General features: G+C 45.6%; 1 protein-coding gene across 1 annotated transcript; it reads left to right on the forward strand.

Moving 5' to 3' along the window:
• Positions 1-11,720: 11,720 nt before the first annotated feature.
• On the forward strand, positions 11,721-27,261 carry LOC115657028 (fibrous sheath-interacting protein 2-like). Its single transcript, XM_030574223.1, has 9 exons — positions 11,721-12,499; positions 12,578-13,278; positions 14,086-14,270; positions 15,412-15,720; positions 16,387-16,478; positions 18,600-18,631; positions 21,157-21,215; positions 26,561-26,618; positions 27,058-27,261. Exons 1-9 carry the CDS (start codon positions 11,721-11,723, stop codon positions 27,198-27,200), a joined length of 2,358 nt encoding a protein of 785 aa, XP_030430083.1. The 3' UTR covers positions 27,201-27,261.
• Positions 27,262-27,724: the final 463 nt, after the last annotated feature.

The following is a 27,724-nucleotide window of genomic DNA, read 5'->3' on the forward strand; positions in this document are numbered from 1 at the left end:
GCCTCCTGCTGTTCCTCTGTAACCTCGGTCAATGCTGCTCTATTCCCCTGGGCCACTTTCCCATGGCCCCAGCATCTTCTTTGTCCTTATTTCAGGGCCTCAGCTGCTCAGTCCCAAGAGCAGCCACTGCTCTATGCAAGATGCGTACAGTTCTCTGTGCCCCCCAGGGACACAGTCCTCACTCCCTAGGCTCCCAGCAGCAACTGGGTCATGGACTTAGGGATTAATAATAAGAACTTTAGATATAGATTGGGGACGCATCAGTTGGAAGCAACAGAGGAGGAGAAGGATCTTGGAGTATTGGTAGATCACAGGATGACTATGAGCCACCAATGTGATATGGCCGTTAAAAAAGCTAATGCGGTTTTAGGATGCATTAGGCGAGATATTTCCAGCAAAGATAAGGAGGTGTTAGTACCGTTATATAAGGTGCTGGTGAGACCCCACCTGTAATACTGTGTGCAGTTCTGGTCTGCCATGTTTAAGAAGGATGAATTCAAACTGGAACAGGTTCAGAGACAGGCTACTAGGATGATCCGAGGAATGGAAAACCTGTCATATGAAAGGAGACTCAAAGAGCTTGGCTTATTTAGTCTAGCCAAAAGAAGGCTGAGGGGGGATATGCTTGCTCTTTATAAATATATCAGAGGGATTAATATTAGGGAGGGAGAGGAATTATTTAAGCTTAGTACCAATGTAGACACAAGAACGAATGGGTATAAACTGGACACTAGGAAATTTAGACTTGAAATTAGATGAAGGTTTCTAACCATTAGAGGAGTGAAGTTCTGGAACAGCCTTCCAAGGGGAGTAGTGGGGGCAAAAGACATATCTGGCTTTAAGATTAAGCTTGATAAGTTTATGGAAGGGATGGTATGACAGGAAAGCCTAATTTTGGCAACTGATTTTTGATTATCGCCAGATAAATATGCCCAGTGGTTGGTGATGGGATGGGATCTGAGTTACTGCAGAGAATTCTTTCCTGAGTGCTGGCTGGTGAGTCTTGCCCACATGCTCAGGGTTTAGCTGATCGCCATATTTGGGGTCGGGAGGGAATTTTCCTCCAGGGCAGATTGGCAGAGGCCCTGGAGGTTTTTCGCCTTCCCCTGCAGTGTGGGGCATGGGTCACTTGCTGGTGGATTCTCTGCAGCTTGAGGTCTTCAGACCACAATTTGAAGACTTAAATAACTCAGGCATAGGTTATGGGGTTGTTATAGAAGTGGATGGGTAGGGTTCTGTGGCCTGCTTTGTGCAGGGGGTCGGACTAGTTGATCACATTGGTCCCTTCTGACCCTAGAATCTATGAATCTATGCGCTACTCTGCTCTGCAGCTCCCTTTTTATATGGGCCTGCTGGGCCCCAAATGGCTGTCCTCACAGCCCCAATCCTATTGGCCGCTTCCCACACAGCCTCCCCAAGGCCCTATTAACTCCTTCTCTGCCAGTGTGGGGCAGACACCCCATCACACTATGTTCTTGAGTACATCCATTGTATAACCATGTTTCTACCATTTATGTTGATTTTATACATACGGATGGATTAATTTAACTATCTATACCAATTACACCTATAAAATCATAGAAACATTATTAACTTTTTCTTCTTGCCTAATAGTAAAATGAATACAGTCCTTTCTGGAAAAATATTTGACCGTCAAACAGTGACACGAAATAGCAAATTTCCCTTTAGTAAATGCTCCAGGCCAGTTAAGCAAAGCAATGATAATACTTTGTTCTCTGTCTCAGGCCGGTCCACTTTGCAAGAAAGCAGCAGCAACAATGACCAACTTTACTTATCTGCATTTGGCGAATTCCCTCCACAAGCATCTAGCAGCTACACTGGCAAAGCTTACAACAGGGAGAGCAGCAGACCTGACAACAGCAGCAATGCTGGTGACTTTTCCATCTCTGCCTCCGTGGAGTGCTATGAAGAAGCAGGCAGTAGCAGCACAGGTAACCCACCAGCCCCTTTTCTTTCTCTGGTAAACAGCCCTCCATTATGGAAGAGTGCTAGTCCCCACTATAGTTATGGCTAAAACAAGCTTTCAGTTAGAAGCCCAATTTTGATACCCACTTCCACACATTTAATTTTTACCAAACCTGCTTTAAATATAATGGGAGAGAGAGATGCCAGGATAAAAATTTCCAGATAGTTTGAACCACATAGGGCCAGATTCTTGGGAGATAAAGGTGTTTCAAAATGAGGTGAGGATCTTACTTCCTGGCCATTTTCTGAATGGGTTTGGTTTTTTGCAGGTGGGGATTGTTGGGCTTTTTTTCTTGGCATAGCATAACTCCAAATTCTTGGCCTTTAAATGTGAATTTTTTAAACCAGTTTAGTTAAACCATTGCAAATCCCTGTGTGGGCACTCTTAAATCGTTTTCATAGTGGCTAATTGCAATATAGCTTAGCTCAATTAAGAAATTGTTTAAGCTAAACCGAAATAAGTGATTATTAAACCAAAATAAGAGCATCCATTAATGAGGACTAACATGGTTTAAAATCACAGCTTGGACTAAAGTGGTTTCAAATCAAAGCTTGGACTAATGGTTTCAAATCACACCTTGATAAATATGCAAAATAACTGGCATAAACTGTGAAGTTCTGTGATATGGGATAAACCTTTTTACTGCCACTTTTATTAAGGATATTCTGTATATCTTACTCATTGTTCTGGGTTTGGACAGTGCCTAGCACACCAGGATCCTGGCCTAAGATGAGCAATAGGAATCATAAATAAATAAAAATAAAGGAGCCTCCATTTGTGAGAAACACATTCATCCCACAGTCCTGGCAATAAACTCTAGCCTCTCAGACCATCACTTTTTCTATATATAGAATTTAGAAATGTTCAGTTCTTCTTTGAGTGTGTCTGTGTGGATCCCACTCTAGGTGCCTATACACGTAGATCACAATCTTTTGAATAGCAGTGTCCATTAGGCCATGGATGCACCATGCATGTCCTCATGTCCTCCCATCCCAGGGCACAAAGGGCAGGGCAGCTGCAACCGTCTTTCAGTTCTTTCTTACCAGCCAGGGCAACGAGACAAAATTAGCAGTGTTTTCTCACTAGCCCTTAGGGGAACCACCATGGGACCCAGATCTCATTTATGCCCTTCCACCAATTCCCCTGATTCCAAGAGTGATGTGTAGAATCAGACAGATCTTCAATACTAAAGCTCAGTCCACTAGAACAAAAGCTGCATCCTCTGCTTGCTTCAGGAACATCAATGGATCCAATATTTGCAGTGCAGCTACATGGAGTAATCCTCTTGCTTTCTTTAAACATGATGTCCTTAACCTGGCAGCAAGATCAGATGCCAAATTTAGTAGGGCAGTGTTAAAATAATTGATTAGTTAGTGTCAGTCAGGACTCCTGAATCCCATCTTCCAGAAAGGTCACTGCTTATCAGTTGCCTAGAGTGGGATCCACATGAACTCATACTTGAGATGAAAGAAAAGTTACCTTTCAGTAACTGGTTCTTCCATGTAGGTCCCACAAGCTGCCCTCCATCCCTGCTTTTTTGGAGTTCTCCTTATCTGGGATTCTGAACTAGGAAGGGAATTGAGGGACAATTCTCTGCTGTTTATGCCCTTGAAAGGATTGGGGGGATATAAGGACATACCTAGGCAGGTGCAGCCTGGACAGACACTGCTATTCAGAGATTCTAATCTGACATGCTTGGGACACTTGCACACCTAGAGTGGGAGCCACATGGATGACAGCATCTTGAAACACCACAACCACGGTAAGGTAAGTAACCATTCTTTCTTCTTTGAGTGCTTGTTCATGTCAGTTCCAATGAGGTGTGCGTGCACCACCTGCACAATCGTCAGAAAGTTTTCACTTAGCAGCACCCGTCGGGTAGGCCATGGAGCCCCCTGACATGGTTCCTTTATGGTGCTCAATATATGACCCTGCCAACCCGATCCCTGTTCAATTCCGTCTTACCGCCCATGACAGGTCTTTGGAACAGCATTCGCTTGCCTCACAAGTGCTTCCCTTAGCTTGTTCATTGAGTTTAGCATATGTTTCAGTTCTTAGTTTAGCACAGTTTAGAGTTATACTTTCGGTTAGGGACCAGGGTTCCACCCTATCCGTTTCCTTCCCTCTGCTCCGGGGCATGCCTCAGAGCCAAGGATTTAAACTGTGTGAGACCTGCAGTAAGCCCATGCCAATGGTTGACCCCCACGATGTGTGCCTGAAGCGTCTGGGGAAAGAGCATCAAACAGACAGGTACAAAATCTGCAGGTCCTTTCAACTCAGGACGAAAAGGAGCGGGACTTCTGTCTGAAACAGCTTTTGATGGAGACCACTCTGCATCTTCAACCCACCTCGTAACATGGGGTCCCGGTGCCGAGTGAATCGGTGTGTAGCGCTCCGGCCTCAGTGCATGATACAGCACTGAGAAAAGAGTCCAGAGAACCTCAGCACCACTCCCTGGCACCGCAGACTATCCAGTACCATTTCCACTTGCCGATACTGCACAAACAGAAGAAAATGGACAGAGGCCACTCACCGAGGCCAAAAGTTGTCTCAACCTCCGGATGCATCAGCAGTTTGTCCCAAGAAGGAGCACTCAGTCCCCAAGGGTCAAGAGTTGGCTTCGGTTCCCTGAGGGGGACCACTGAGTCTGGTGCCCAGTGACTCCCCAGACAGGCAGTGCCAGGTGGAGGAATTGGAGCTCCCCTCCACCCCGGACCCTTTTGAAGCTGCCAGGGAGTTGATAGAACTGACGGCACTACACCCCTTGGTGGTCAGGGACAAGCCCCCTGTACCTCCATGCCCAGTGCTGTCTAGAGGAAAACCAGCTATGATGCGGCGTTCTTCTTCTCCTGCATAGTGCCATTCTCCTCGGCACCGCTCCCATTCACCATTGTCCCGGCACTGGCCAGGTAATCCAGATCTCCAGCACTGTTGGAATGGCACCAATCTCTGGCACCGCTGGAACGGCACCAACCTCTGGCACTGCTGGAACTGTGCTGATCACCAGCACCTTTAGAGAGGCAACAATCGCTGGCACCGGTGGAGCGGCACCAATCCCCAGTGCGGGAGCATTGGCACCGATCCCCTGCGCAATACCAGTTGGCACTGCTGTGGTCATCCAGGTCCACATCAGGGTCATTGGACTCGGATGAAGAATCTTTCTACTCCTGCCAGAGTGGGCGCCATTCCCACAGACATAGGAGCAAGGCACCTGTAACTTGGCCTACGCGTGGGCAGCCTCAGCTGCAATGGCTCTTATGGACCCTTTGGGCTTATCATCAGGCCCAGGGTTCATTCTCCAGGGGCTCTCGTTCGATCATCTCCAAAACCAGAGCACTCAACCACCTAGGGATTGTCCGGCCCCTAAGGGATCAGAGACAGCTACATCCCATGACCAGGCGGTCCAGGTTATCAGAGAGGTTGCCACAGTGACAATATTGATGGCAGACCAGGCTACCATCGTCACAATGAGGGTCAGCCCACGGGGCCCAGATATTGAACAGGACGAGGCCAGAGAGCTTGAGGGACAAGAGGACCCTGTGCCACGCTGAGCCTCATCATCCTCATCCCCTGACGAGGCAGTGGCATTGGCTTCTGGACTACCCCCGATAGACCATTGGTCACAACAGGACCTCCTGTGCAGGATCGCCTGCAACATGAGGTTGCAGGCAGAAGAGGTTATCGAATCTGAGGACCTTATGGTCGATAGCCTAACGCCGGAAGGCCCATCCAGAGTCACTCTGCCCCTTGATTAAAACTATATAGAGCAATGTGAAAACACTCTGGCAGACCCACTGCAAGGGATGTTGAATGCAAGTACTTTGTCCCATCCAAGGGATATGAGTATTTGTTTTCTCATCCGCAGCCATGTTCCCTAGTGGTCGCCGTGGTTAATGAGAAAGAAAAACTGGGAGCTGACTCCAAAGTCAAAGGAGTCAAAATGGTTAGACCTATTCGGTAGGAAGGTCTATTCAACTGTGGGCCTGTAGCTAAGGATATAACTTCAACTCATGGGCACTGATGTTGAAGTATAAGGCGCTTATACCATCGAACTCCAGAGCTGAATTTACAGCTATCGTTGAAGAAGAGAAGTTGGTGGTGAGGACCTCCCCTTAAGCTCTCCTGGATACAGTGCACTCTGCTCCCCACACACTTTCATCTGGTCTAGCCATGAGATGGAATGCATGACTGCAGGCATCTGGTCTACCTCCAGAAGTGCAGCAAATCCTGCAGGACCTTCCGTTTGAGGGTGCAGGGTTATTCTTAGGCCAGACTGATTCTAAGCTGCACAGCTTAAAAGGCTCTTGGGCAATGATGAAATTGCTGGGGATGCATAACCCAGGACTCCAGCAAAAACATTTCAAGCCCCAGCCCCAACAGCAACAGTCCTACCCTGCTCTCCCTAGACAAGACTTTTAGAGATGAAGGCCTAGAAATTCTAGGTGCAAACCACCCCACTCCCAGTCAGGGCAAGGCCAGGACCCAACCAAGCCATTGTTGGGCTCAAAGCAGGCCTTTTGAAGGGGTGCCCGAGGACAGCGTACCCGCCATGACACCAGATCTTACCCCCTTACTTTTTGAATCGCCTATTCTACTTCTGCCCCGCATGGTCCCAGGTAACATCGGACCACTGGGTTCTTTGCACGGTAGAGGTGGTATATTCTCTCCAGTTCTGCTTCTTCCCTCCCTCCCATCCATTTACCTTCCCCATCGCTCTTCAGGGACCCTTCTCATGAGCAACTCCTTATCCAGGAGGTGCAATTGCTCTTAGATATAGGGGCAGTGAAGGAGGTTTCTCAGGAGCAAAGGGGCAAGGGATTCTACTCTTGTTATTTCCTCATCCCCAAGGCAAAGTGGGTGGGTGGAGTCTCAGACCCATTTTAGACCTGCGTGGACTCAACAGGTTCATGGTAAAGTTGAAATTGCACATGGTCTCCCTCAGCACAATTATCCCTTCCCTGGGTCCAACCGACTGGTACGCCACCCTCGACATGAAAGACACATTCTTCCACATAGCCAGTCAACCTCAGCACAGACCATTTCTGTGGTTTGTGATCATCCACAAACATTACCAGTTCACGGTCCTCCCGTTCAGCGTATCAACTGCGCCCCGGGTATTCACCAAGTGCATATCGGTGGTAGCAGCATTCCTCCGCAGGAGGCAGGTACAGGCATACCCTGACCTAGACAACTGGCTTCTGCGGGGCCGTTCCAGGGAGCAGGTGGAGTCTCACGTCCAACTAGTCAAATCCACGTTTCAGAGACTAGGACTTCTCCTCAACGTGAACAAGTCAACCCTATCACCAACCCAAAGAATAGAGTTCATTGGGGCGGTACTGGACTCGGTATAAGAGAAAGCGTACCTACCAGAGACACGGATTTCAAGCCATAGCAGGCGTCATTCATAGCCTCTTGCAGTACCCCACCACTATGACTCGGGATTGCCTGGCCCTCCCTAGCCACATGGCAGCCTACAAGTACGTGGTCAGGCATGCCAGACTCAAACTCAGGCCACTCCAACCATGGCTTTTTTCTGTATATCGCCCGTTGCGCGACAGGCTGGACTCAGTACTTACATTGCCACAACAAGTACTTCAATCCCTCCAGTGGTGGCTCCACTACGGTATAGTGTGCAAGACAGTTCCTTTCAACAGCTCACAGCCCACCTTGATCCTAGTAATGGACGCATCATCATTGGGTTGGGGGGCACACCTGGGGGACTGCCAGACACAGGGGCTATGGTTGCAAGATGAGCTCTCTCTTCAGATCAATATCAGGGAGCTCAGAGTGGTACAATTGGCTTGCCAAGCATTCCTGTCCATACTACAAGGTCAGTGCATGGCAGCGATGACAGACAACACCACTGCTATGTTTTACATCAACAAGCAGGGGGGAGCATGTTTCTCTTCCTTATGTCAAGAAGCCCTTCAACTTTGGGAGTTCTGCATAGCATACTCCATTCACCTGGCGGTGTCCTATCTCCCAGGAATGCAGAACGAACTAGCGGATCAACTCAGCAGATCGTTCCACAATCATGAGTGGTCCATCTGATCAGATGTCATTCACTCCATCTTCCAAAGGTGGGGATTTCCCCAGGTCAACCTGTTTACCACCAGGAACAACAGGAAATGCCCAATGCTCTGCTCCTTTCAGAACCACAGCCCAGGCTTCCTCTTGGACGCATTCCTACCACCCTGGGAGGCCACCTCATGTATGCCTTTCCACCAGCTCCTCTCGTGCACAGGGTATTGCTCAAGATCCACAGAGACAAAGTAAAGGTAATCCTCCTTGCTCCTGCATGGCCCTGTCAAGATTGGTACACCACGCTTTTGGAGCTGTCAGTGGACGAGTTGATAGCTCTACTACACTGCCCCAACCTAATCACATAGGAGCATGGCCACCTTCACCACCCAGACCGTCAGTCCCTCCATCTCACTGCCTGGAAGCTTCATGGTTAAATCTGACGGAGCTCCTGTGCTTGAGTCCTGTCAGGAACGTCTTTCTCGGTAACAGGAAACCATCCACCAGGGCCATTTTTTTAGCTAAGTGGAAAAGGTTCACATGCTGGTGTGAGGATTATCATACACCTTCCTTACAGGCACCAGTTCCACTCATCTTAGAGTACCTCCTACACCTGAAACAACAAGGCCTTGCACCGTCCTCTATTAAAGTACATCTCACGGCCATCTAGCCCTTCCACCTGGGTGCATCCAGCAATTCTTTATTCACCAATCCCATGGTGGGGCATTTCTGGAAGGGGCTGGAAAGGTTATTCCCACATGTTTGTCAGCCGGTACCTCCGTGGGACCTTAATCTGGTATTATCCAGGCTCATGGGGCCCTCTTTTGAGCCATTGTTAACTTGCTCTTTGCTCTACTTGTCCTGGAAGGTGGCCTTCTAGTCACTATTACATCAGTTAGGAGGGTGTCTGAGTTGAAGATACTAACTTCTGATCCACTTTACACAGTCTTCCACAAGGACAAGGTGCAACTCAGGCCTCACCCAGCTTTTTTTCCCAAAATGGTGTCTCATTTTCATACCACCCAAGATATCTTCCTGTCCATTTTTCATCCCAAGCCTCACATCAGTGCCCGGGAACAATGGCTTCATTCACTGGATGTCCAGAGGATGTTGGCATTCTACATTGAGCATACTAAGCCATTCAGAAAATCGAACCAACTATTTGTGACAGTTGCAGATCAGATGAAAGGATGCCTGATCTCTTCTCAGCGTATTTCGTCTTGGATCGCAGACTGTATCTGCACATGCTATGAGCTGGCCAAGGTCCTGGCTTCACCTATTACAGATCACTCCACAAGAGCTCAAGCCTCTTCAGCGGTATTTCTGGCCCAAGTCCTGGTACAGGAGATATGCAGAGCAGCTACTTGGACATTGGTGCATACGTTCACCTCTCACTGTGCTATCACCCATCATGCCAGAGATGATGCAGCCTTCGGCAGAGCAGTGCTCCAATCAGTGGTTCCTTGACACCTACTCCTCCTCCCAGGTAGAGCTTGGGAATCACCTGATTGGAATTGACATGAACAAGCACTCAAAGAAGAAAAACAGTTACTTACCTTCTCGTTACTGCCGTTCTTTGAGATGTGTTGTTCATGTCCATTCCAATACCCACCCTTCTCCCCTTTTGTCAGAGTAGTTGGCAAGAAGAAACTGAAGGGGGGTCAGGTCGGCAGGGTCATATATTGAGCGCCATAAAGGTGCCACTCCAGGGGGCTCCACGGCCAACCCAACAGGAGCTGCTAAGGGAAAATGTTCCGACAATCGTGCATGCAGCGCGCGCACACCTGATTGGAATGGACGTGAACAACACATCTCGAAGAACAACAGTTATAAGAAGGTGAGTAACTTTTTTTTATTCATTTTTTTCCCCCCAGGTGCTATTCTTTCTAATCGACCTTCACTTAATGGAAAGTCTTTTCCACAAACGTTCCTCTCTTCACTGGTCTCTCAGCAGAGCTTTGATGAGATGGCTAATAATGTCAAAAACAGAGCACTTTTCCAGGTATGAAGTCATTGAACACACACCCTTCAAATATAAAACTAAAAGTAACAGTTTGTTGGATGTGTGTAGTTGTGTTTCATGTATGAAATGTATTGTTACGTAGGAGTCACGAGATGACTACCCTGCATTCCAGAATAGAGGTGGGTCATTTCTTTCTTTGGACTGTTTCTCATAGTTTGAGACATCAGCTGGTGGAGCCAATAAAGGTCTGTCTTTCTTTTTGGTCTCAGAACTAACAAACAACCATTCTTTCACAAACTGAGATGGGACAAAAATGGGGTGAAACAAAACGCATTCTCAAGACTGCTGAAGAGTCCTCAATGACTTGAAAGGGAACTTGAATGGCGAGGGAAATAATTGCTGAGTAGAACTGGGCTAGCAATTCACAATGAACAGATTTAAAATTTGTATTAAAGCTAATGTTTAAATTATATAATACACAGGTTGAGAAAAGAGTGTCTGTACATCTGGGAATAGTGCTTAGGTTATCCACAAATAAAAAGTTTGTTAAAAAATTTATAAGATACCTATAGTACATAATCTGCAATAACCCAAATTTAGATGAATAAATGTAATGATACAGTTTAGATATTAGAATCAGAATACTTGGGTACATCACTCATGAAAAGTTATACAGAGTGTTGGTTGTAGAAAGCAAATATAAGAATGAATGTAGATTATCCCTCAGTAATTGAGCATTTAGGATGGGTTGTACCTTAGTAGATATAATTCATCAGAGAAGTATTTCAGTTACTTTCCGATATCTACTCGGTGAACGTAACTTTTTTCTCTGTGAACAAACTGATTTTTTGGATGTATTCAGTATTTGAAATTATTTTGTGCATATAAATTTCTGCCAATAAATGGCTCAGTCTTTCTAAACTTTGCACTCTCCCCAGGATTCCTTTCAGTATCAAATATCTGCAATTCAAAAGTCAGCTTCTCACCAGTATATAATAGAGAATACCAACACCTGTTCCACATGGTCTTGTTTCTGTTCTCTGATTGGATGACCTGTCCTTTCAACACAACTTCCTCCTGAACCATATTTCATTTTGAAATTAAATTAATCTCTGCCACAGGGCCAAAATTCTCTTTCTGCCCTGGCAATACGTTGCTTACATGAAAGTTCATAAAAAGCACACAATACGTAATTTATACCTTATGAACAAAACAAAAACATTAAGTGAATAAGCACATGAAATTGCCCATTATTGTTTGCTTCTGTTACAGAACACCATAACTGAAGAACTGAACAATACAATAGAGAATATCCTGACACGGGTCGTGGCTGAAGTAACAAATATCTTATACCCAGCAGTAACTGAATATGAAGAGAGAATGAGAGATACAGTATATACAATATCTGAAGAGTCAGCACTCTCTTCAGACAACTCTAGTAGCTGTAGCACATGTAATGAAGAGCTCTTTGATGTTTTTGCAAGTCTTTCATCCTCCAGTACCAGAAAGATCATCTTTACAGATACAAGCATAAAAGCCACCAGCTCACCAAGTGATCTCAAGATAGTGACAGGAGGGAAGCCAACTCCATTGCAATCTCAAAAATCATCTTTCACATCTCTGTCAAAGAGCACACAGAGGTCTCTGGAAAGTGAATTTTGGAAAGAAAGTGTTCACAAGGGGAAAACAGCAACATCACCTCACTATCATACTGAAAGTATTTCTAGATTGCGCCGGGAAGTTGTGGGCATGGGAGCTATGTCTGAGTTTCCCACGAAGACTTTCAAGACAGAGAAGTTTCCTTTTAGCCAAACTTATTTTAAACGTGAATCGGCAACAAAAGATACCAAGCCCAAAAAAGGTCTGATTGGTGAGGATATTTTTTCAGACTTAAATCAAGATCTTCCTAAAGGAGGTATTTTTAAAAAAGTGTTTGACAAGCAAACAGTAACAGACGCAAATGACAATGACAACTTGAAAATGCTACAAGTGGCTGAGAATGTGGTCAAGGAAGTTTTTAGGAGAGTAAAAGATCTAAGTGCTTCTGTTAGCATTTTAAAGAAAGCTCCCATTGAGCTTAGTGAAAGATTGTTCTGTAGTAGTTTTAAAAGAACTGAATTTCCTGAGACTTTTCATAAAGAGTTCCAGAAAGAAATTGGATTAGTTGCTAAAGAGATTGTAGCGACTGTTTTTGATAACTTTCACAAGTGTTTGGTGTCTAGCATCGCTATGGCATCAGACCAAGAACCTGTAATAAGGAGGAAAGACCAGGTCCCTGCCAGAAGAACTAGCAGAATTTCTAAAACAGAAAAAAATAAGATCATGCAAGCAGAATTGCCTGCTTATGACCCAACAGTTTCTTCATTTACTATTGATAAAATAGCCAAAGAGACTGTGGAAAGTGTTGTATTCACACTAGAGTCATTTGTAGCCTTTCAGTTTAAACATGACTTTAAATGTAAATTTTCTGAAATAGTGAAACTCCCAGTTGAAAATATTTCTAGTGCACAACAGACACCATTCTTAAGGCCTCTCTCAACCCAGACAGCAAATGAAATAGAGGGATCATCAAAAGCCTTTGAAGGTGAAATGCCAGGAACTACAAGTAAAAGAACGCTGCCAACCTTAGAACAATTCCAGAGTTCATCAGATGTATCAAGGGTAAGCAGTATGATTACAAAGGAAAGCATAGAAAGTGCTATTATCCAAGTGCAAGGTCTCCATTCAGAATTGAACATTTACGCTACAATTGCTGTTAATGATGTTCTTGAAATCTTCAAGCGGAAGCTAGAAAAAGAAATTAGCCAAAGGCAAACAATCCCATTGTATGATGACTCCGAAGAAAACATTATGGCAGGTGAGATAATTAGTACTGTATTAGATCGATGTGCTCAGCCTCAAACTGAAATTACTTTGGAATTGAAATCTGGAACTCTTGATATGGAAAAGTCTGGACGAACATTTGGAAATAATAAAATTCATGGCCAAGGTGTTGCAGTGTCAGAAGGAATAAAACTGCCTGCTAGAAAATTAAGAGAAATTGACCCAAGGGAAAACTTTCCACCTATCAATGTTCCTGGAATGGTGATTTATTCTGAGGAAGAAACAGAAATGGAAGAGGAAATTCCATCTCGTCTCTGTCCAACAATCCACAAATTCTCAGAGCGGGATGCTCACACCCCATCAGAGGTGACCAAAAAGTCTATGTACTACATGTCAGCTCCTACAGCAAGACCTTCTAGACCATCGCTGGGAACAATAACTAAACAAAGAGCAATTAGCTCCAGGATGACTCTACCCCCTATTGGTAAGCAGTTTCCAAGAAAACTCTTCTCTCCACTGGGCGTAATGAAATCTCCCAGAGATGAAACAAGGCATAGGCAGGTGTATGAAGAGCACTGCCAGTTCATATCAACACATGAAACCAGGTATCAGCTATCACAATCACAAGACTGTGCATTACCTGCAATAGTAGTAGAAGAAATAATAAGTAAATTGGTGTCTACAATCTTAAACTCCGTTTGTAGCGCAAGCCTGGAACACAAAAAATGTTTATCAAAAACTGAAGTGAATGAGATTACGGACACACTTAAACAGTCAGTAAAAAAAAGAATGTCCAAAAATAAAATCAATCTTGTAGTAGCTGCAGATGAAGACCAACATTTAAATCCAGGGTATGAAGATATTGTTAATCAAGTGGTTCAAAGCATTTACAATAGTGTCTTGCAAGAAACTGGATCTCAGCCAGCCCTTTATCACGATGTCACAAACTGCAGAACAATTTTTCCGGAACGAACAGCTAGTCTAATAATAAATGAAATCTCCAGTGGCCATCTAATACATTCTTTTAATGAACAGTCACCAACTGATAACTGCAGTGCTACAGAGGTTGACAGTACTGCTGACAAAGATCTTTCATCAGTCCCCATTCAAATAAATATTGAGGCAGGAAGTTCTAGAGAGTCAATGACCGATGCAAATGGGCATCCAGCAGAAACACTGCTACAGGAAGAAGAGCTACCAATTGAAATAATTCCTCATATTAGAGACAAACCGTTAGACATAGATCCAGACTTTATTTCAGACCATTTAGCAGTTATTTCCATAAAAACAGAGCCTATCGAGAAACTGAATGAGACATACATATGTCATTCTGGACTAGAGCTACCAGAACTAAGAAAAGGATCGATATCTAAATCAAGTATGCTAAGTACAGGTACTGAAAGTGATATAGAGAAAAGGAGAGAAAGACGGTCCTCTGTGAATGCTTTCGGACGACTAGATATCAAACCAAAGGATGTAAGTAAAAAGAATGCAAATTGGTAAAAAATTGTTTATCATACTGTCACTATGATCCTGATCCAGGAAAGCATTTAAGCACATGCTTAACCTCTAAACAGAAGTCCCACTGAAGTCAATTAGATTACTCACATGCTTAAGCAGGTTACGGGATCGGCACCTAGAGCCTCAGTTCAGCAAAACACTTAAGTATATGCATAATTTTAAGCATATGCTCCTGTCCTATTGAAGTCAATGGGATTTAAGTATATGCTTAAAATTAAGCATATGTTTAAGTGCTTTGCTGAATCAAGGCCAAGTAGTCTGTTTTGGGTATTGTACTTGATAGTTTATGTTGCCTTCATATTTTATTCTCATCTCTTTTAATTCAGAAAGTTTAAATATAATAGAGTGGGCAAAGTATATACTAAGAATATAATGTTGATTTCACATCACGAGTGTGTTCAAAAGTGTTTTTGGCATCTTGGTAGCAAGTCCAGTCCTGATAGTAAAAGAGAGGTAGTGTATCTAGTGGTTAGTGAAGGGAATTTAGAGTCAAGACTCCTAGATTAATATTCCCCAAACTGCTCCTGATTCTTCTGTGACCCAGAATGAATCACTCAGGGCCAGATTCTGATAGTCTTACTCAGCCTGAGTAAGACTATGCTTCTCCAGTTGTCTTATTAACTTAAATTGAACTACTCCTGGAGTAAGATGCTACCCCGCCTGAGTAAGGGTGGCCGTGTCTGGCACTGAGCCTCTCTCTGGCCTCCAACCTCTTTACTTGTGGTAAATTAGTAGATACTATGAGTGAAATCCTGTCCCCATTGAAGGCAATGGCAAAACTCCCATAGATGTCAGTGTGGGCAAGATTTCATCCTTCCGGGGGTCTGCTATGTTTCCTCTCTTTTATGATAGCCTTTTCTGTGGTTATCACCTCATCCAACAGAGTGAACAGCCTTTTATTTAAAAAAAAAAAATTCAAATACAAAGTACAGGTTTTTCCTGCGTACTCCAATGGAGTAAAAACAATGTATCCATATGCAAAGCTAAAACAATCTCCCTGTACCGCCTTGTTTTCTTATTAGCACATAGTAGACAAATTGTATGAAAAACGACTCTGAAATACTGTTCTCTTCAAAAGTTCTCTCTTTAACAACAGGTTGTTTGCAGAAATTCATTTCAGAACCTGAAGAAACCTGATGTCACCAGGGTGGAACTTCTAAAAGATGTCAAGAGCAAGGAGGAACTTATTTCACGACTCGTCTCATATGATATTCAACATGGTGAAGACGAGGATTTTGAACAAATTGTAAAAGTAGATTCCACTTCGGTTTTTGAGAGCCAGGAATATGCAGCAGTGGAACAGGAAATCATGCCTGCTTATGAGAGTGCCCCTTTGGCTGATATGTGGAATAATTTAATTGCTGTCCAGGCCCCTGAGAAAGCGGATCAGTACAAGGTAAGTGGAGTACGTGAAACCTTTACTGTTTCACCCGATTACACTGGGCCAAATCCTGCTCCCATAAAAATCAATGAGAAACCTCCCACTGAGTACAGGATCAGACCCCCAGGGATGCAAAGTGCAGCTCACGCACACAGTTTGGCCATTTTACATAGGGCTGGGCAAAAGTAAGAGGCAAGTGTTGCAGAGATCAGAGCTATGTCCAGTCTTGTTTAAAATCCTCCTTCATGATCAGAAGAAGGAGAAAACAGAATTTAATTTGAAGTTGATACTGATTAACAAATATAGCTGAACATATGAACTGTACATCATATTACAAAATAGAAACATACAGGGCTTGTTTAAATGGTATGAACTTTTGCCTGACTTCTCGTCCCACATGGAATCTCACTCCCCTCTCTTATACCATTTATTCCTAACTTCATTATTTGTCTTTTGGATTATTTTTTAATCCAGGTGTTGCATAAATTATTTTCTAGCTTTTCATTAGAACTCCCAATGGGTCCACCTCCCCTTTAATGCCTTGAGATTGCTCTGTGAGGCAGTACTATTCAGGTGATCTTATCATGAAGGGAACAAAACGAGGCCCTAGAGAGGCAAGGAATAGAAGCAGGTGAGATGAGTGAGCCAGGAACTGGAATGTTGTGAGAAATAAATGTAATTGTTTTTCAGATTATGGAAGAAACAACATTAACTAACTTGGCAGGGCCTAAATTGGACATAGATCTGCTGTCTGCTGTAAGCAAGGGCATCCCATGTTTAAGGTAACTACTTGGAGGCTAAAAACAAGGGAGGGAACTATGCTTAAGGGTGAGGGTTTCCAGACGTCCCTGGGCAGGGCTGTCTCTAGATTTTATGGGGCTCTTTCTGAAGTAACACAGGGCTCCATCCAACAATCTTCTCACCCCTGACCAGCCCTGAAACCCTTACCAGTAGCCCTGGCTACTCTGCCGGACAATAGACCAAACTCCATGGCAATGACTCCTAAGTTCCTTGGCAAAGTTAATTTATTCTGTCACCATGAAATATCCTTCATTTCTGTCTTCCCATCACCACACAAACATCCACAGTCACAGCTCACAGTTGGAAATACTCACTGACAAAGTTTGTGGGTGGTTATTTTTGAGAACTGTTTCTTTTTCTGTGCTCCCCAGGCGTCCTAGCCCTACTTCCCAGGGCAGAATGGCTCAGGGCAGCCATAGCTGGAATGTACAATGTGGGTGCACCTTGCACCCACCTCCAGCAGATGCTGCAGACTGCAGCATGGGCTGCTCTTGTGAACTGCTGAACTTCCTCAACTGCTGCTGACTTTATGGGAAGGGAGGGGGTCAATGCTTCTCAGGAGGTACACAGGATGCAGAAGGCTAGATTACAGCAGTGTCAGACAATGCCCCTTTGCAGTCATGGTAAGTTATCAGTGGCACTAGCTGGTTTCAGTATAGAACTCTATTTAACATTACAGGCCAGGTGCTGGGGTCTGGCTGAACCACACACACAGCATTGGTAGGGAGGCATAAAATTTACCTTCGCACTCTGGCAGTCTAGGGGCTGCTAACTGCAGGACCAATCTCTAGTACTGCTCCAGCTTATACCAGATTCCAGTACCCAAAAGCGCCCAAAACCTCAGCTAGAGATCAGTGCATAGGGGCAATCTGGGCACATTGCCTTTCCTCTGGCCATGCCTCCTTTGCTATCAGCAAGGAGAATGAAGGCTGGCATAGGAGGCCATATAGCAGCCCTATGCCCTCTGGTGCTGGGGTGTTCCTCCTGGGCCTAGAAACATCAGCTATACATTCAGAATTCTCTAGTGGTGTTGCACAAAGTGACTGAACCATGCTGGGCAACCCAGCCTGGTGTTTGAAACCCTGTCCTGCTGCTGGACCAGTGGAAGAAGCTCCCAGTGCTCTCTTCCCTGTATAGTGCTTCTGAGCAGTAGAGCATCCTAGATGTGTCCCAAAGGAGGAATGAAAAGGAAGCTCTGGGAGTGACCCTCTGACACCCTCAGTTGCTTGTAACACTAATTTTATGAAGCAAATTTCTGCAAGCATATCCAGGCAGTACCCTCCCTGCCCCCATTGACTTCAGTGGGAGAGTTGCCATTGGCTTGAGAGGGAGCAGATTGGGCCCTAAATACAGAGCAGAGCTGAAATTTAAAGAGAAAACCTGTGTTTTTAAGAGTGTGGGTTTTCTTCTTGTTCACCTGACTCATTTTGAATTTGATGCAACTTTTACATGCTTCTTCCTTATCAGGCAGCTAATTCGTTGACGTGCCCAATCTTGCAGTCAGGTGTCCCTGAAGTCAGCAATAAGAGGTGCCATTTTGGAAAGCCCCTAAGTGATTTAGGAGCATGTCTCATTGAAAGTCAATGGCTCTTGAATCAAAGTCCTGGTGAGTTTCAATGGGACTTTATTCCTTAGGGGCTTTTGAAAACTCCACCCAATGATACATAACTCTTATGCAGTGCATTTCAGCCACACATATCCAGGTGCTTTACACAGATAGAAGAACTGAAACACAGAGAGGTGAAGAGACTTCTCCACCCACCCAGGACACAGAGCAGGCCACTAGTAGAGTGGAGAACAGAACACAGGAGTCCTGGATCACCAGTGCGTGATGCCTTTGAGTGGGAATACTCACTGGAGTCAGGCCTGAAGGATTGGGCAAAATACATGCATGAAGTGCTGGGAATGTCTATTGCTTAATTGTTATGCACTGATGGAAATGGGCTGAGCTCTGTACCAGATACAAAGTGCAGACAGACCCTACGAGTGCTGACCCACTGAAATAAGATTTGAAGATTAAAATTGCTATAAAAGTGCTGGACCTTATTACTCTTTATCACTATTATTTATAGTCAAAATGACTTTCTTCTTTTGTTTTTCAGTGAGAGTGAAGTTCCTGATACCCAGGACAAAGGTAAATGTTTGATTTTTTACTTATTTGAAGAGCAGTAAAGAGTCCTATGGCACCTTATAGACTAACAGACGTTTTGGAGCATGACCTTTCGTGGGTGAATACCCACTTCATTGAATGCATGTTGCACTCGACGAAGTGGGTATTCACCCTTGAAAGCTCATGCTCCAAAACGTCTGTCAGTCTGTAAGGTGCCACAGGACTCTTTGCTGCTTCTACAGATCCATACTAACATGGCTACCCCTCTAGTACTTTACTTACTTGAGAGTTTGAAGGTTTTTTTTCTTCTTAATCTGAATTCTGATATTTTGTATAAAATGCTATTGCACACACAAAAACTACATTAAAAGAACATTATTAAGGTTAGAAAGTCAAGCACTCAAAACTTAGGCAATGTCAGAATTAAGGTTACCTGTGTGACTTTAATTCAGCCCCTTTGTGCGTATGCATGGTACAGGCTTCAGTTACAGGGTCACATACTGCTTTTTCCACAAGATCCTGTGGACAGACCCACTCTGGAGTTGTTCCTTAGTACTATTCTTTAAATATAGCTTTTTGTGTGGAGTTTTCAAGGTTTAAAAAAAAAAGCAAACTGGAAAAACAGAAATTCTATCGTGGCATCGTACTGACACCCACATGGGTCATCAGCAGGGTTAGAACTTTTATGTCCACTGCTCAGACCTTTGCCACCTGAATTAACAGAGTAACTACTAGCCGTAATAGGTGGTTAAACTCTGTGTGGACCAGCTTAGACACTTTGCTAGTGGTCTTCACAGATATTTGCTGACAGTAGAGGAATGGTGAGACTCAGAAATCTTATGTGCCATTCCAGTCTCTGGAGGGGAATGTGCTTTACAGGGCAGATTTGTCTATCACTTTTCCTCCAATCTATCCCTGTCCCAGTCCTGTCTCTTCCCTACCCCTGGCTCCTCATCTCTGTCCTATTCTCCTAATGGAGTAAGTCCCGTCTCTTCTCTTTAGACCTCTCATCCCTCATTGCCCACCCAGGCCCAGTCTCCCACTCTGGACCCAGTCCCAATCTTCCCACTGCTCCCAGACCCAGTCTCCTTGGCTAGCCATTCACCATTCATCTCCGGCTCCATGTCTCCAGACTGCTTTCACATCCAGTCCCTGTTCCTCATTCTTGGCTCCTTGTCTGATTAGCCTCTCTCCCCCTGCCCCAATTCCAATCACCCCCACACCTGTGCTCCTCATCCCCACTAGCTCCCAGTCTCAATCTCCCGTCCCAGGCTCCTCATCCAGTTTCAGTCTCCCTCTCCCCATCTTCTTGTCCCAGTCTCTTTGCCCAGCCAGTCTCAGTTCTTCGCCCTCACCCTGGCTCTTCATCAGAACTGTCTCCCCCACCAACATCTCCTTCCTGCTCACTGGTTCCCAGTTCCAGTCCTATTGCCCAGCTAGTCTCAGTCTCATCCCAGCTCCTCAGCTGATCTCAGTCTCTCCACCTACCTACCAGCTCCCAGCCCCTCCCCCCCATTTCTTTCTCTGGCTCCCAGTTCCAGTCTCCTTGTCCAGCCAGTCCCAGATTCACTGACTACTCCCAGTTCTAGTTCTACTCCCAGATCTAGCTTGCCTGCATATATATACCTGCCCCTGGAAATTTCCACTACATGCATCTGATGAAGTGGGTATTCAGCCACGAAAGCTCATGCTCCAAAACGTCTGTTAGTCTATAAGGTGCCACAGGACTCTTTGCTGCTTTTACAGATCCAGACTAACATGGCTACCCCTCTGATACTCGCAGTTCTAGTTGTCCCCAGTGTCCGCCTGTCTCCTGTCTTCACCCCCCACTCCTCCCTGGGCTCCTTGTCCTACTTTACTGAGACAGAACCTGCCTGTCCTGTGATGCCCTTATTGCTGAGCTTAGGCAGTGTGAAGGGGGAAGCTGCCTGAATTGAATGCAGGGGATACAAGTACTGGATGTGGGAAGGTCGGGGGGGGGAATGAAATGACTGATACACCATACCTGGGGTTGCTTGGAACATATTGGCTGTAGCCTGTGTTTGAGTAAGAACCCCTTTTCACTTCCTGCTTCTAGGGCATAGTTTTGGCTTCCTTGGAACACAAGCATGGTGCACCAGTAAAGGCTGCTGTAATGGATACAGGCCTTGAAACAATTGCACTATTTCTATGATTAAAATCCACTAATGACTTGCAGAAATGGAGCATAAACTGTCACTGAGTGGGTCTTTATGGGTTTATCCTTCTCTGTTCCCTCATCTTATTCCATGTATTTTTACTGTTGCTTATTTATTATGGCAGTACCTACAAGCTAGGGCCCCTTTGTCCTAGGCACTGTAAAAACATGCCCCGAAAGTAACAAGCCCCCTGAATGTAAGGAAAGCTCCTAAAGGTAAAAGACAGTGCCCACTATATTTACACACACATCAGGAGAGAAAAGAGGCAAGATACTGTTCTCCAGTAAGGCTAGAAGAGTGATGCAATGTATAATAACTTGAAATGGAAACTAGAAATGGTTGAACAAATGATATCTGTGTTCTGGTTGACAGATCCATATGTTAACATGTCCCATGCTCAGGATACTGAAGACACATTAAGGACGCCTGAGGTAAATCTGTTTTAAAATAATTTTGCACGAGAGACACTCCTTGTATACAGCTTTTGGCAACGAGCGTAGAGCAGGCAGCCGGGGACCCAATCAGGAGTGGCAGGAGAGGCTAGAAAGCACAGCAGGAAAGGGCCAGAAGGAAGCACAGTGGGGACACTTGGAGAAAACAAGGGGGAAGCACAGAGAAGCTGGGGATATTCTGAGAAAGAGGGATGCAGTAGAGGGAACAGGGAATGGGTGGAGCTGAGGTTCCCACACAAAAGGTGAATGGATCCATGGTTTACTCAAAATATGGGTATTTAAATGTTATATAAGAAGCTGAAATTCCATCTAGTGACTTCCCTCTTGTCATTCCTGGCATCACCAGGACCCTGGGTGGAATTACAGCCCCTCCCCTAAGTGATCCCACAGCTGCCTGTTGTACTCTCTGTACCTGCAGAGGAGCAGTTAAACCCTCAGAAAGGTGTACAATGAGCAGGCCATTTCCTCCTGTGTCAAACAGAACCTTTCCCAGACAGATTGCTGCCGTCTTCCTCTCTCTTCTAGGAGGCCTGTTTCTTTGCCATCTAAGCCCCAGCTTGTGCTGCTGTGACTGTGCTGGCCACCAAGCACTAGCAGTGCTGTCAGGTGCAGGGCCAGAGATGGGACTCCTGTCACACTAACATACTAGGTCAGTTGTACAAGGAAGCAGCTGGGTTACTTGTGCCTTTTTTAAAAATAACCCCCAAATAGCTGACCTCAGGGCGTAGTTCGTAGGACTCCAGGAACCCTAGAGACTGGAGTCTCACTGGGACTGGCCAGTTGGGGAGAAGGGATCGTAGGGTATGTCTAGAACAGGGGTTCTCAACCTTTCTCTTTCTGAGCCCCTCCCCCACAACATGCTATAAAAACTCCACAGCCCACTTGTGCCACAACATCTGTTTTTCTGCATATAAAAGCCAGGACCAGTGTTAGCGGGTAGCAATCAGGACAACTACCTGGGGCCCAGGCCACAGGGGGCCCCACGAAGCTAAGATGCTCAGGCTTCAGCTTCAGCCTTGGGTGACAGGGCTCAGGGCTTCAGCCCCACACGGAGGTGGAGAAGGCTTCAGCTTTCTGCCCTGGGCCCCAGCAAGTCCAATGCTGGCCCTGCTTGGCGGACCCCCTGAAACCTGCTCCTGGCCCCCCATAGGGCCCGGGACCTGTGAGTGAAAACCATTGATCTAGAATAACCTTGGGGTGTAATTGCAGCTTGAGCTGCCATACCTGAGCTAGCTTTGATCTAGCTAGCTTGGGTACCAGAGCAGTGAAGCCACTATACAAACCCACTTGGAAGCCAGGGCAATTACTCCTGGGGCTAGCCCATGCAGAAGCCCAGGGTACCACAGCTGCTCCAGTATCCAAGCCAGCTAATTAAAGCTGACGTGGATATGTGTACATGAGCTGTCATCACATCCCGTCATTACAGCGTAGACATATCCTTACAGGCTGTATGTGCCGCCTCCCAAACAAGTGTGATCAAAAATTGGGTCACCTTATTTTATGCATCTGCACAACAGCATCATCTTCTAATACACACAGCTATTCAGAGTAGCCTATCCAAAGGGGTCAGAAGAGAGGAAGTAGACGAGAAGGATTTGTGATGAACCAGCTATTAGCTCAACCAGTTGTAAGCTTGTAACTTCTTTTCACTAAACCTTGGCTATCTGGGGTCACAGATTGCTCCCCCTCTTCTCTATTGATAAGACAAACCTGGGCTGACTTAAAGGAAAGAGTCCCCTTATGCCAGTAAAGCTCATGGGATATGGCTCCATGGGCTAGTAATGGCCTCAGAAGCAGATACTGGAGTCTTTCTTTATACGGAAGGTGAGCTGCAAAGGACTTTCTAAAACACTGGGTTTGTGCCCTTTTTTGCTGCTTTCTCTTGGATGCAGAGGGATTATTTAAAAACCAACAAACACCCCCCTCTTTTCTTTAACCTTTTAAAATATTAGGCATGTCAAGCCTGGTCTTCTCTGATTTTGCTAGAGAACAGGTTGGGGTCTTCCATGTCTATTATGAGCTTCCACACCTCAGCTGACGGGGTGCTGATGTGCAGTCTCTAACAAAAACACCCTGTCTCCCAAGTGTTCATCAGATAAGTGTAAAACAAAAAAAACCCAATCTGAGTCTGGCTAAAAATCCTTTCTCTTCCCTGTTGCTAAACTTTCACTCCTGTGATTTTTCTCGTTCGCCAGTTGCCAGCAGGGTGGACAAGGCCTGAATTTCTAAAGTGAAAAAAGAAAACAAAAATCTTTTTGGAAAGATTCTTTCAGAGCTTTTTCATAAAGCAGCAATAAATAGCAGTAGCCCCAGTTTTCCTGCCCTCTGCAGGTCTCTACTAGCCAGGAGAAAGATTTGGACTTACGGTCAGTCTGCTCCTGACTATGCGTTATCAGCTCTCTTGGAGATCAGCCTTGAGGTCTTATTTACCTAAAAGGAGACAAATGCACAGACTGATGGATGAAGACACAAATACTCAGAGGGATCCATGCCACTGGCCATTACTTACAGCCTAGTAACAAGGTCTTGTTATTTTCCGAGACATGGTCCAATGGACCCAAAAAGTAGAAAACATTAGTCAGTTGTTACTTTTCCCATCCTTCAGTGAAAACATCTTCATTCCCCTGAGCTGCTTTCACCCCATCCGGTATTCATAATAATTCACAAGCTAAAGCAGCAAATGCTTGGGGAAACCGGAGCCAATACAACAGCTGTAGCTCGTGTGAGCAGTCACCTTAACTCCAGGATGGGGTCAGTAGTGAGGAGGGCTGATATTTACATGGTCCCAGGAAATGGTTTGGGTTGAATTTGTTAAAGGAAATCAGTAGGGCGCTGTTCTTTGCCAGGCCAGATGGCAGCCTCCCTTCAAGGTCCCTGTGTGCTCATCCAGTAATCCAGGCACTGGGCTAGATTAGGTCAGCTTTTTTGTTGTCCAGCAGCTTGGGTTAGAGACCGCTTAGAAAACTCTGACACTCTAATCCACATGCTGGAGGCTATAATTACATCTAGTGCCTCCAGCTGCATTCCTGTCATTCCTGACAGCACCAGAACCACAGCTGGAATTACAACACTGCCCCAAGATAAGAGCTTCTTGTTGTTCATTCAGTAGCCGTATAGCCCTGAAGAGCATGAATGAGACAGAATCATACACTGAGGGTACGTCTGCACTACAGGATTATTCCAATTTTACATAAACCAGTTTTGTAAAACAGATTGTATAAAGTCGAGTGCATGTGGCCACACAGAACACAATAATTTGGTGGTGTGCGTCCATGTACCGAGGCTAGCATCGATTTCTGGAGCGTTGCACTGTGGGTGGCTATCCTGTAGCTATCCCATAGTTCCCGCAGTCTTCCCCGCCCCTTGGAATTCTGGGTTGAGATCCCAATGCATGATGGTGGAAAAACAGTGTTGCGGGTGATTCTGGGTAAATGTCACTCATTCCTTCCTCCGTGAAAGCAACGGCAGACAATCATTTCACGCCCTTTTTCCCTGGATTGCCCTGGCAGACGCCATAGCATGGTAACCATGGAGCCTGTTTTGCCTTTTGTCACTGTCACCGTATGTGTACTGGGTGCTGCTGACAGAGGCGGAACTGCAGTGCTACACAACAGCATTCATTTGCCTTTGCAAGGTAGCAGAGACGGTTACCATCCCTATTGCACTGTCTGCCATTGTAAATTGATGATGAGATGACGGTTATCAGTCGTTCTGTACCGTCTGCTGCTGTCATGAGTGCTCCTGGCTGGCCTTTGCTGAGGTCGGCCGGGGGCACAAAGACAAAAACGGGAATGACTCCCCGGGTCATTCCCTCCTTTATGTTTTGTCTAAAAATAGAGTCAGTCCTGCCTAGAATATATGGCAAGTGTACTAGAGAACCAGAGAGCACAGCCGCTCTGTGCCAGATCCCGCAGAAATGATGAGCTGCATGCCATTCTAGGGGTGCCCCTGCAACAACCCCACCCGTTGCTTCCCTCCTCCCCCAACCCCCCTGGGCTACCGTTGCAGTGTCCCCCCCATTTGTGTGATGAAGTAATAAAGAATGCAGGAATAAGAAACACTGACTTTTTAGTAAGATTAAATGAGGGGGAGGCAGCCTCCAGCTGCTATGATAGTCCAGGCAGGACATTAAATGGTGGCAGGGGAGAGGAGCCCAGCCTCCCGCTGCTATGATAGTCCAGGCAGTACAGAATCTTTTCTGTAGACATGGGGGGGGGGGCTGATGGAGCTCAGCTCCCAGTTGCTATGATGAAGACGGTTATCAGCCATTCTGTACCATCTGCCGGGAATGACCGGGAATCATTCCTATTTTTACCCAGGCGCCCCCAGCCAACCTCACCGAGGCTAGCCAGGAGCACTCACAGGATGATGAGGATGGCTATAAGTCATTTTGTATTGTACCATCTGGCACCGAGGAGGGGAGGGGAGGGGAGAGAATGCTGCTGTTCAGTGCGGCAGCACCACGTCTATCAGCAGCATGCAGTAGACATACGGTGACATTGAAAAAGTCAAGAAATGATTTTTTTCCCTTTTCTTTCACGGGGGGGGGGAGGGCGGTAAATTGACAAGATATACCCTGAACCACCCCGGACAATGTGTTTGACCCTACAGACATTGGGCGCTCAGCCAAGAATGCAAATACTTTTCGGAGACTGCGGGGACTGTGGGATAGCTGGAGAATTCAGTATCCCTTCCCTCCCTCCATGAGCGTCCATTTGATTCTTTGGCTTTTCATTATGCTTGTCACACAGCACTGTGTTGAGTCCATGCTTGTGGCCTCTGTCTAGCATAGCCTGGAGATTTTTTTCAAATGCTTTGTCATTTTGTCTTCCGTAACGGAGCTCTGATAGAACAGATTTGTCTCCCCATACAGCGATCAGATCCAGTATCTCCTGTACAGTCCATGCTGGAGATCTTTTTGGATTTGGGACTGCATCGCCACCCATGCTGATCAGAGCTCCATGCTGGGCAAACAGGGAATGAAATTCAAAAGTTCGCAGGGCTTTTCCTGTCTACCTGGCCAGTGCATCTGAGTTCAGATCGCTTTCCAGAGCAGTCATAATGGTGCACTGTGGGATACCGCCTGGAGGCCAATACCGTTGATTTGCGGCCACACTAACCTTAATCTGACATGGCAATACCGATTTCAGTGCTACTCCTCTTGTTGGGGAGGAGTACAGAAACCAGTTTAAAAAGCCCTTTATATCGATATAAAGGGCCTTGTTGTGGGACGGGTGCAGGGTTAAATCAGTTTAACGCTGCTAAATTCGGTTTAAATGCATAGTGTAGACCAGGCCTGACTCTTTACTCTTCTCATGGTGCAGTTTGCCTTGTCCTACGAAGATGCTGGAAATAAAGGCTCCTCATTACGGGAGAAAACAGGTATCTAGGTACCTATATAATCCCCATCACTGTCTGATCTAAGTGTATCCCAATTGTTAATGGCTTTTAGACTCATAGAACCCCGGTGAGGTAGGGACATATCATCCCTGTTTGACAGGCTGGGAACTGAAGCACAGGGTGGATTAAATGACTTGCCCAAGGTCACACAGGCAGTCTGTGGTTGAGCCAGGAATTGACCCCCTTGCCTACCTGAGGCCTAGTCCAGTGTTCTACCCACTAGACTATCCTTCTTACCCCAGCTAGCCTTTCACTGACAGTATTTCATCAAATCTGTAATTACTGGTTAGCACACTGTTGTCTATACAGAGCTTGGCCATAGTTTATTACTGGCCTCCCTGGCTGCCAATATGGTGCAAGAGTGCAGGGTTTATATGGTACATATGGACATGTCATTACCCCTGTTTTGTTTCTTCCACAGGAGATGCTGATGTTTCAGAGTTCTCCACTCCCAGTCCAGGGGCTTCAGTGCCTGAGAAGGTGCCTGGTGTTCTGTCCGCAGTTTTCTCACAATCATGCAGCAGCACAAGCGACATTTCATTACCAACCCCAGCGGCCCCTTAGAAAATTCATATCAGATGCAAAACCTGTATGTCAAAAAGAATAAATCGCTTCTTCAACTATTTGGGTTTGGGTGTTTGTCAGTTAAGTTAGTGGTTAATTGTAGATTAAATCTCATGGAGTTAAACAAACCCTAACAGAAGAGGCAGACAAATGCAGGGAAACCTAAACAAAAGGTCTAGTGAGTTATTCTTTTACAGGTGGAATTTGTCATAGCCTAGCTGCGTGCCATCCTGTCCAGCCTGATGGACAGCCGGGAGTTCTGTCAGAGGCCAGACATCTCAATGTCCTCCTTCAGAGCAGCAGCAAACTTAGTGCTCCCATTCTTCAGAGACATAAGGTACCAGGAACTAACTGCTTTCCCTGGCTTGCGCCAGGTGCTAATGCAGCACATTTAGCTGTGTCAGTAAACATAATGCATTGTGGCTTCTGCATCGGAGAGACAGGAGCTGTGTTTGTTAGGATGAGCCCTGGTGTCATGTGTACCAGAGACAACCATGCTGTAGCCATGAGCAGTTAGATACCTC

The sequence above is a fragment of the Gopherus evgoodei genome, chromosome 9 (genome assembly GCF_007399415.2).
Source record: "Gopherus evgoodei ecotype Sinaloan lineage chromosome 9, rGopEvg1_v1.p, whole genome shotgun sequence".
Taxonomy (NCBI): Eukaryota; Metazoa; Chordata; order Testudines; family Testudinidae; genus Gopherus; species Gopherus evgoodei.